At 48.3% G+C, this 10,453-nt stretch overlaps 1 protein-coding gene across 1 annotated transcript; it reads right to left on the bottom strand.

Moving 5' to 3' along the window:
• Positions 1-1,212: 1,212 nt before the first annotated feature.
• Positions 1,213-9,457, bottom strand: LOC134297963 (uncharacterized). Its single transcript, XM_062977026.1, has 2 exons — positions 8,713-9,457; positions 1,213-3,454 (listed from the first exon to the last, which is right to left on the bottom strand). Exon 2 carries the CDS (start codon positions 3,220-3,222, stop codon positions 1,678-1,680), a length of 1,545 nt encoding a protein of 514 aa, XP_062833096.1. The 5' UTR covers positions 3,223-3,454; positions 8,713-9,457; the 3' UTR covers positions 1,213-1,677.
• Positions 9,458-10,453: the final 996 nt, after the last annotated feature.

Raw genomic sequence — 10,453 nt, 5'->3', positions numbered from 1 at the left:
CCCTGAAGCCTATATACATTGGAACCAATACCAGACTTGAATAACTTTTGTGTTAGAGCTGTTGCTCCTTTTCATTTTGTCGGGTACGGCCAAATTGAGCTTTGTACGGGGAACTGTAACAATATATATCATTTGGACACATTTTCTTTGTACATAGACTATCTTGTGTTTGTATAGATACAAGTATTCTGGGACTTTGTATAGTAGAGGAAGGAAGGGGAGCACGAGCCAGGAATGTCATGCGGAGGCTAAAAAGGCCAATGGGATGTTGTCCTGCACCAAGAGGAGCCTGGAATGGAATGGAAGACCTGCCCCCCCCCCTCTTCTCTTCTGCCTTGGTCAGGCCACGTTACCTGGAATCACACTGCGTCCAATTCTGGGCACCGCAGATGAAGGGAGATGTTGACAAGCTGGAAAGCGTCCAGAGGAGGGCGACTAAAATGATGAAGGGTCTGGAGAACAAGCCCTATGAGGAGCGGCTTAAAGAGCTGGGCATGTTTAGCCTGCAGAAGAGAAGGCTGAGAGGAGACATGATGATAGCCATGTACAAATACGTGATGGGAAGTCCTAGGGAGGAGGGAGCAAGCTTGTTTTCTGCTGCCCTGCAGACTAGGACGCAAGGGAACAAGGGCTTCAAACGACAGGAAAGGAGATGTTGAAGTGGGAATGATTGTATATAGAGTTGTTTAAATGTAATTGAGTTATAGTGATGCAATGTGAGCTGGAGATTGCATCATGTACTGTCTGCTGTCCACTATGCAAGTGTGTAAAGAGTTAACTGTGTATTGCATCAGACAGAAGAGATGGTTATAAATAGCTCCCTGTGTTATCTGCTCTGCTCTCTGTCCTCTGTGCTCTCTGCTTTCTGCACTCTGTCTGTATATATCGTCTTGAGAGTTTTCCGTTTGTTAGTAAACCTTTTTGTAGAAAGCCTCTTTATTGGTGCCAGTGATTCTTCGTTGATCTTCCGCTGCATGTGTGTTTATCCAAACCGCGCGCTCTGACAGGAGATTCCGCCTGAACATCAGGAAGAACTTCCTCACTGTGAGAAGGGCTGTTCAGCAGTGGAACTCTCTCCCCCGGACTGTGGTGGAGGCTCCTTCCTTGGAGGCTTTAAAGCAGAGGCTGGATGGCCATCTGTCGGTGTAGCGGAACCTTCGTGCTACGGTTCTTGTTGGCGCAGTGGAGGAATTTGAAGACGGACAACTGAAGGAATTTCCCAGAAAGCAGTTTTATTTCGCTAATGGCCACTAGGGGTCCCCCTAGCACAAAGTAAGTGCTTCTCCAGGGGAACCGCCCAGTGGCATGCTGAGTGAACATTTATACACACTACAGGGTTCGGGTTATGCCCGCCCACAAGCAAATTCATTGGCTTAGAGTTGTGACGCTGCCCAATCGGTGCTGACTAGCAGGCCGGCTGCACCCTTTTTGTGCCGTGCTCACAAATCTTTCAGAGCGCCTGCGTACGCATGCTCTGTTTGTTTTTCTTTAGCTTTCATTTCTTCAGAAACACATGATTTCCCAGAAGTCACATGTTTCTGTGAGTTTATGCACCCGGGTCGCTAGCTGTCGCCATCTCTGCCCATATATGGTATTTCCTGGGGTTCCTTAACCCCCCCCGCCTCACTCCCCCATTTTCTTTTTGCGAAGCGCATGTACAAAAGCTGAAGCAAAGCATTATGGTTCCATCCAATCCCGCTTGGCTTGGAGTATGGCTATCTTTTTTTCAGGTAAAGATTGTGTGACACACCTAGTACACATTTGCATCATTATTGGAGTGCAACACATAACTATGAGAACAATGAACAATCCTAAAATCCCTACCAACAATATGTTCTTCAACCATTCTATTGAGGGTAACCAGCTAGTCACCCAGGAGAAGGGAGACCAACCTTCTATCTCCTGGACATTATTGTAAATTAACTTTTGTAATGACTCGATGTCATCTTCAATAGTATTATTCAAGTTATGAAATTTCACTACACAACGTCCTCTAACCATGGCGCATAAGCCCCCCCTGGCCGCCAGTAGGTAGTCAAGGGCCAACTTATGCTGTAGGGCCATCTGGCTGATTTCTTCTACTTCAGACTGGATTTCCCGGAAAATTTTACCAGTGGCATTTATGGACTTTTCAAGGCGGCAAGTCAGGCCTAGAACACTTCTACGGTTTGCTTGAGCTACAATCCCTGGGTAAGCACCCAGTGTCAACAAGCCTGTGATCAGGCCTCCTCCTACACGGGAGGCTTCTGAACCTGACAGGGCCTTGTTGATAATGACCTCATCCGAGCATTCTGGTCCTAGAGGGCCTGTTTGCACAATGTCCCGTTTCAGGCGCTGATGCCCTTTGTGTAAGACCTGAACTGGGAATGTCAAATAACCCACACCGACACACTGGTAGTTGCCGGGGTGATAATTTGTGGCCCATTTATCAAAGAAAAACCATAGATTTGGATCCCTAATTTGCCATAACGGACAGAGGCTTTTACCTAGGCTCAGTTGGGTTAATTGTTGCAGTATGTTCATATAAGATTTTAGGCCCTCAATAGAATCATTCACACTAAATGTGGGATAATCTGGATACATGCTAGCCCACTCGGTTGCGGTTAGATTTAATCGTGAGACATAAGATGTATTAAATCGTCCATGTAGATAGAACCGGTCTCGACAATGGGAATAATTGCCTAATCGGGAAAAGAACGCCTGCCTAGTTCCCCAGTGTTTCCACTCAGAATTCCATATTCCCGATCCTCCACAACAGAAGCACAAACCCCTGGTGGAGGTATGGTATCTAAACCGTCGAAACCGAGTTTTATTTATCCTTTGCGGTATGCTAGAAAACACGGTAGGTGGACCCTCCTGAGCCTTGGACAATCCCTCCAACACAATCTGTGGTTCATCAATTAAATCGGGAAGAAATGAAAAATCTCCTACGGTGAGGGGGTGTTCATATATTAATGCTACCTCTTTCCCGTGCTGCTCAAACATATAATTGGCATGTTCTTTTATCCAATTCCCATGTGCTCTTTTTCCAAAAGAGAGAATAAAACTCAGCACAAATAATATACCAAACACAGTGCGCTTTCCTCCCCTCCTCATAGCTTGTCTCCCACTTTTTCCTCTCAAAATGTCTAGCCACCATCTCCCGGAGAGCGCCTTTGTTGGGCCATGCTGCGACATACTTGACCACCGACGCTCCGTTGCACCCGAAGGGATCAGCTTCATGGCCTTGTTGACCCCTTAGGGAGTTGCCGGATGATCCTGAGTCTCAGGTCCTCACCAGGAACTCGCTCCGTCCGCCACTCCTCAGGTGCTAGTTTTACACGGGTGTAATGTATCCACGGCTTAATCTCCTTCACCTTCACTGCAGTGGGGGTAGACAGGAGCACAACATAGGGTCCTCGCCACTTGGGTCCCAATGGCTCAATCTTCCAATCCTTGACCAGAACCTCGTCACCTGGTGAAAAACAATGTAGAGGTGTGGTAGGGAATGGTGGGTTCAATTCAGAAATGTATTTTTCTAACTGCTGCATTTGTCTGCCCAAAGCCTGAACCTGGGCCAATGTCTGTTTCTCTCCTATGAGGTGCTGCTCAGCTCCTGTCTCTAAGGCTCCCTTCAAGTTCAAAGGGGGTCGTCCATAGAGTCTTTCAAAAGGGGAGAGTCCTGTCCGTTTGTGTGGTGTACATCTGATTCCTAATAATGCCATGGGCAAAACCACCGTCCACGGCAATCCTGTCTCTTGGCAAAGTTTCCCAAGCTGAGCCTTTAATGTCCTATTCATTCTTTCCACTTTTCCAGAAGATTGGGGTCTATATGCACAATGTAACTTCCATTTTATGCCCAAAATTCTACATAATCCTTGCACAGCCTGTTGAATATATGCGGGGCCATTATCTGATCCAATTTCTAAGGGTATGCCAAATCTGGGAATAACATCTTTCATTAGAGCTCTTGACACCTCTACAGCCTTCTCAGTTCTTGTAGGGTAAGCTTCCACCCATCCTGTGTATGTGTCCACGAACACCAGTAAATATTTGTATCCTTTGTATGGGGGCATTTCTGTAAAGTCAGTGACTAAAGCTTCAAAGGGTACCCCACCCACATGTTGGACTCCTGGTGGCTTGAGGGGTCCTTCTCTGGGGTTATTTTTGATACATGTCCAGCATCTTCGGGCTGCTGCTGCCGTTAGGCTATGTAATCCATCGATATACAACTGTCGTCCTAGCAGATTTGCCAATGCCATTTTTCCTAAATGTGTGTTTTGGTGCATGTGTTGGACTAAGTGCCATGCCAAGTCCTTAGGGACGTAGACACGGGCGTCTGGCATCACTATGAGTTCTCCTGACCACTGACCCTTCTCCTTTAAGGCCCATTCTTCTTCCTCTGGTGTATATGTAATGTTATGTTCAGTTAATTCTACCTGTAGGGCCATTACCTGATGTTCAATATAGGGCAGCCTAGCTGCCTCTTTGGCTGCCAGATCAGCCTGCCTATTTCCTTGCACTACGGGATCGTCTCCACGTTGGTGCCCTTTACAATGCATCACAGCCACCTGCCTTGGCTTCCAAACCGCCTCCAGGAGATCCACAATCTCTCCAGCATGTTTCACGCACTTTCCTCCAGACGTGAGGAGCCCGCGCTCCTTGTACAGTGCTCCATGTGCGTGGAGGGTCGTGAAGGCATATTTTGAGTCTGTGTAGACGTTAACCCGCTTTCCGCTTGACAATTCCAACGCTCGGGTCAGGGCAATCAATTCGGCCTTCTGGGCAGACGTCCCCGGGGGCAGTGACTCTGCTTCCAGCGTCTCTCCCCCCCACCGAACAACCGCATAACCTGAGTGTCTTTGATTATTTTCCATAAAGGAGCTTCCATCTGTGAACAGAGTGTCGTCCACCTTAGTTAGTGGCACATCCTTCAAATCCGGTCGACTGGAGAATACCTCATCCATCACCTGGGCACACTGATGGATCGTGGTGTCTCCTGGAGTCGGGAGCAAGGTGGCCGGATTCAGAGTGGAGCAAGTCTCCAGGGTCACCAGTGGGTTGTCACACAACAATCCCTCATATTTCATTAACCTCTCACTTGTGAGCCAGCGCGGTCCCTTAATGTCTAACAGTGCCTTAACGCTATGGGGCACCTTAACTGTCAGTGGCTGTCCTAGGGTCAATTTATTCGCTTCTTTGATTAAATCTACTGATGCTGCCACAGCCCTCAGGCAAGGTGGCAATCCACGAGCCACTGTGTCCAATTGCTTTGACAAGTAGGCAATCGGCCTTTGCCATGAACCTAGTGGTTGGGTCAATACTCCAACCGCTGTTCCTTCCCGCTCTGCAGCGAACAGAGTGAATGGTTTTTCCAAATCGGGCAGTCCTAATGCTGGAGATGACATCAATGCTTCTTTTAATGCCTTAAATGCCTGTTGACATTCTTCTGTCCACTCAAATGGATCTTCTCTTCCACCTCTCGTAGCCTGGTACAGTGGCTTAGCCAACACGGCGTAGTTGGGGATCCACTGTCTACAATATCCTGCTGATCCCAAAAATTCCCGCACCTGTCGCCGGGTGCTGGGAGTGGGGATGGCACAAACAACTTCCTTTCTTTCAGCTCCTAACATCTTCTTTCCTTCGGTCAGATGGAACCCCAAATATTTCACCGTGGGACAGCACAACTGGGCCTTTTTCTTTGACACTTTGTAACCCTTTTCTTCCAATGTCTTGAGAAATCTCAAAGTATGCTCTTTACAGCCCCCTAGTGTCCGGCAAGCGATAAGCAGGTCATCTGCATATTGAAGCCAAATTCCCTCTTCCTTAGGTATTACAAAATCCTGTAAGTCTTTGGCCAGGGCTTGACCAAAAATGGTCGGGCTGTCCCGGAACCCCTGAGGAAGGCGTGTCCAAACATACTGGGTCCTTTGCCCTGACTGCTGAGATTCCCACTGGAAAGCAAAGATCGGTTGGGATACAGGGGCCAATCGAATGCAAAAGAATGCATCCTTTAAATCCAATACAGTAAACCATTTGGCAAATGCTGGTACTAGACTCATCATGATGTATGGATTTGGCACTACCGGGGTTAGGGGAACGGTGACTTGATTTACAGCCCGCAAATCTTGGACTGGGCGATATTCTCCTTGTCCTCCTGGTTTCTTGACTGGGAGCAGGGGCGTGTTCCATGGGGAACTGCATGGTACCAATATCCCATGCTGCAGAAGTCGCTCTAGATGCTTTCTGATCCCCTGCACTGCCTCTCGACTGACGGGATACTGTGGCTTGCATATGGGCCCCATTCCTCTTTTCACTTCCACCACCACCGGTGGAACATATTTAGCTAATCCTGGAGGATTATCTTCTGCCCACACTAAAGGAGTCTCATGCCATGGCCATTGTATTTCTTCAGTAAAAATCCTAACTTGAAACAGTCTCCATTCCTCTTCCATGGGAAATGATAGCTCCACTTGTCCATTCTTCATGAACTGGAGTTGTGCTTGTAATTTTGATAAAATGTCCCTTCCCAATAAAGGGACTGGGCAGTCTGGGAGATATAACATCTTATGCTTGACCTGATGTCCGGCCAGATTGCAGGTGCGTTCCTTAAGGAAGGGGCACTTCTGGGTCTTCCCAGACACCCCTATTACTTTCGTAGTTTCCCGAGTTGGTGGACTAATTTTTGTATTTACTACTGATTTTTCGGCACCTGTGTCCACTAAAAAGTCCAATTGTTGGTCCCCGATTTCAAGTGTGACCATCGGCTCCCCGGGGTCCAACAAAACAAGAGCCTGGCTTCCTCATTCCTCTCCTCCATCCATATCTTCCCATTCTTCTTCCATCACAGCTGCTGCAGCTATCACCTCTCTTGCAGGAAAAGGTACGTAGTTCCCACGTCCTCTTCCCCTTCCTGGGTTTCTTCCTCTCTCAGGCCTTCCTCTTTCTCTCGGTCCTTCCTGACTTCCTTCTCTTCCTTCTGGGCATTCACCTTTCCAGTGTCCAAACTTCTTACATTTAGCACATTGGTCTCGACCTAACCTCCGAGGGGGGCCCCTTCTTCCTCCTTGTCCCCCTCTGGCATATCCTCCTCTTCCTCTCTGTCCACTTGCACTTTGTTCCATCATGGTAACTAATGCTTGGTATTCCTGCTTCTTCTTCCTGTCCTTCTTCTCTTCTTCTACCTGGTCCCTCGCCATATAAACTTGATCTGCGAGTGCCAACAATTCATTCATAGTCTTTCCTAGAAATCCTGGTTGCTTTTGAATCTTTCTCCGGATGTCAGGAGCCGCTTGACTGATAAAAGACTGTTGAATCGCCCTCCTACCGTTTTCATCCTCCAAATTATACGGGCTATACTTTCTATATGCTGCCTCCAGCCTTTCCAAAAAGGCTGTTGGTGACTCAGATTTTTCCTGTACCACTCCCTGAATTTTTACAATGTTGACGGGTCGCGGCGGGCCCCTCTTTACCGCTTCTACCAATATACGCTGGAATCCTTTCAGTCTCTGCAAATGTCCTTCTTCTGCGGTGTCCCATTGGGGATCTATTTCCACAGGAAACCTCTGTGCTCCCCACTCGGCTGCATCACCATCTTGTGGGGCACCAACCTGGGCTATGGCTACCCCATTATTCAACACTGCTCTTCTCTCCTCTGATGTGAACAACATATTCAACAATTGTCTGCAATCTTGCCAGGTGGGATTATGGGTTGCCATAATCCCTTCCAATAGCCTAGCCATAGCTTGGGGTTCTTCACTATAAGGTGGAGTATTATTTTTCCAATTCAAAATGTCACTACTACTGAAAGGCACTACCTGGTATGCTTGAACTATCTCATTCCTGTTGTTTATCACAGGCACCGTTCTCAAGGGCATCTGGAGGGCCGGTCCGGTCGGTGAATCACCAGACCACACCGGAGCTCCATGTCTCCGAGTTTGTGCCGGAGAAGCATCACTGGGCATCCGTTGTGACTTCTTCTTTTCCTTTGTTTCCTCCTGATATTTTTCTAGGCTAGGATAGTGTTTCTTGGCCGCTTCGGTTGACTCCGAAGAGTAGGGTGGGGGTCTCGTTCCTAGTGTGGGGGCTGTTCCCTGGGGTGGGGGGGGCGGTGGCAAGGGTGGCGGCAATAATTCCTGTTGTCTAGCCTGTACACTCAACTGTAAATCTGGGTAGTCCTCCTCATTGGATTGGAAAACTTCCTTCTTTTTCCCCTCCTTCTTCACCACCATACATTTGCCATTCCTGCACTGTCGAACCCAACCTGGATCTTCTCTAACTACCCGTTCCCACGTAGCAATATAGACCCACTGGTTCGGATGATTCACAGCACAATATTCTTCCACTGTTCGGATCAGTTTCAGATCCCACGTTCCTTCTACTTGCCAACCTAAACCAAAATCTGGCCATTCTCCCTGACACAAATTTCTCAGTCTATAATCTCTTAGGTCCCTTGGATTCCCTGCTACGGCTCTGCTAGCAAAAGAGCCAAAATTATCTAAGATGCATTGTAAGGGAGTGGAGCTCTTTGAATTTTTCCCTCCCATCCTGCCTAATAGAGGGGACTGTCCTGGCCTGGGCACCCGGCCACTCACGGCATGCGTCAGGAAACACAAGACAGAACCCCTTTCTACCTCCCTGGGAACTTTTTTTTGTCCCTCCCAGCGCTGGCGTTCCCTTAATATCTCATGCAAACCCCTATACTTGCCAGATTTCTGTAGACGTCGGACCAACCTTCGCCCCTGGGCTTTTTCCCCTGGATCCTTTTCCTCCTAGCCGGTTTCTGTGGAACCTCGCTGATGTTGCAGCTCTCACCGTCAGTCGGCGTTGGCATTCAGAGGCAAGCACCGCAGCCGGTCGTGTAGTATTCAGGGGCCCCTTCTCGTCTCACGGTAGTTGCCTCAGGCCCCCACCGCTGAGTTGAGGCCGTCCCGCCAACGGGATCCGTCTCCAAATCTCCTGGCCCGTCTTATAGGAAAAAAAATCACGTCGGGGTCACCAGAAAATGTAGCGGAACCTTCGTGCTACGGTTCTTGTTGGCGCAGTGGAGGAATTTGAAGACGGACAACTGAAGGAATTTCCCAGAAAGCAGTTTTATTTCGCTAATGGCCACTAGGGGTCCCCCTAGCACAAAGTAAGTGCTTCTCCAGGGGAACCGCCCAGTGGCATGCTGAGTGAACATTTATACACACTACAGGGTTCGGGTTATGCCCGCCCACAAGCAAATTCATTGGCTTAGAGTTGTGACGCTGCCCAATCAGTGCTGACCAGCAGGCCGGCTGCACCCTTTTTGTGCCGTGCTCACAAATCTTTCAGAGCGCCTGCGTACGCATGCTCTGTTTGTTTTTCTTTAGCTTTCATTTCTTCAGAAACACATGATTTCCCAGAAGTCACATGTTTCTGTGAGTTTATGCACCCGGGTCGCTAGCTGTCGCCATCTCTGCCCATATATGGTATTTCCTGGGGTTCCTTAACCCCCCCCGCCTCATCGGGGGTGCTTTGAATGCGATTTCCTGCTTCTTGGCAGAATGGGATTGGACTGGATGGCCCATGAGGTCTCTTCCAACTACTATTCTATGATTCTATGATCTCAGGTCCAAATTGACTCTTCGCGATCTATCTTCAAGGTCACAACTTTGTCTAGAAGTTTTCTATTTACGTTGTTGAAGGCTGTTATGTCCGGAATCACAGGGATGTTGTATGTTTTCCGGGCAGTCTGGCCATGCTCCAGAAGCATTCTCTCCCAACATTTCTCCCACCTCTATGGCAAGTTGTGAGGTATACCTTTTCTGTTTACTTTTTCAAAGCCATCAATTCATCTTTTTGTCTTCTGGTCTCAGCTGCTGCCGCATTCAACTTTATTGGCATTCTTCAACTGTATTTTCTATCAGCCCGAGTTTGCTATTGAGTTGTGTAACTTGCTCTCTTCTCGTCTGCTCGTTTCCCTGTCTGTCCTAAACTCTCTGTGCTTGATTCAAGAGGTTCCAATGTGGTTCTAATCTTCTTGTTCACTTTTTTCCTCCCCTTCCTTCTGCTTTCTCTCCGCCATAATTACAATCTCCTGCCCTGGACTTCTGTTTTGTATTCCAAGATTTATGGCTCCAGCCACCTTCAGCCGTGACCTCCCTCCCGGCCTCCTCTCTTTCCTCCTTTGATCCGGACCGCAGTGAGGGAGAGATTTATGGCCCTTGATGGGCTTCTTGAGGCTTTAATTGCCTTTATCGCCAGGAGAGCAATTAGGCACGGCTACTCTTGTTGACGTTGACGAATGTGCAGCTCCACTTGCGTTGACCCCTTCCAGCACCAACTGCTGAACATGATACACAACACGGCCTTCCCTGCAAGTGAGCTCACATTGCTCTCTGGTTGCAAAACGTAATTTGATGTTTCATGCGCTTTCCCTTAATCCCTCCTTATTATCCAACACTGCCGGCCCGTTTATGTTGGGTAAGCGAGACTCTACTGTACCAACGGA

The sequence above is a fragment of the Anolis carolinensis genome, chromosome 3, assembly GCF_035594765.1.
Source record: "Anolis carolinensis isolate JA03-04 chromosome 3, rAnoCar3.1.pri, whole genome shotgun sequence".
Lineage (NCBI taxonomy): Eukaryota > Metazoa > Chordata > Lepidosauria > Squamata > Dactyloidae > Anolis > Anolis carolinensis.
The sequence above is the reverse complement of the archived record's forward strand: the minus strand, read 5'-3'. Positions and strand labels throughout refer to the sequence as shown.

Bases quoted from the DNA above. Each gene is read 5' to 3' on its own strand.
- LOC134297963 (XM_062977026.1), bottom strand. From the start codon at position 3,222: ATGAAGCTGATCCCTTCGGGTGCAACGGAGCGTCGGTGGTCAAGTATG.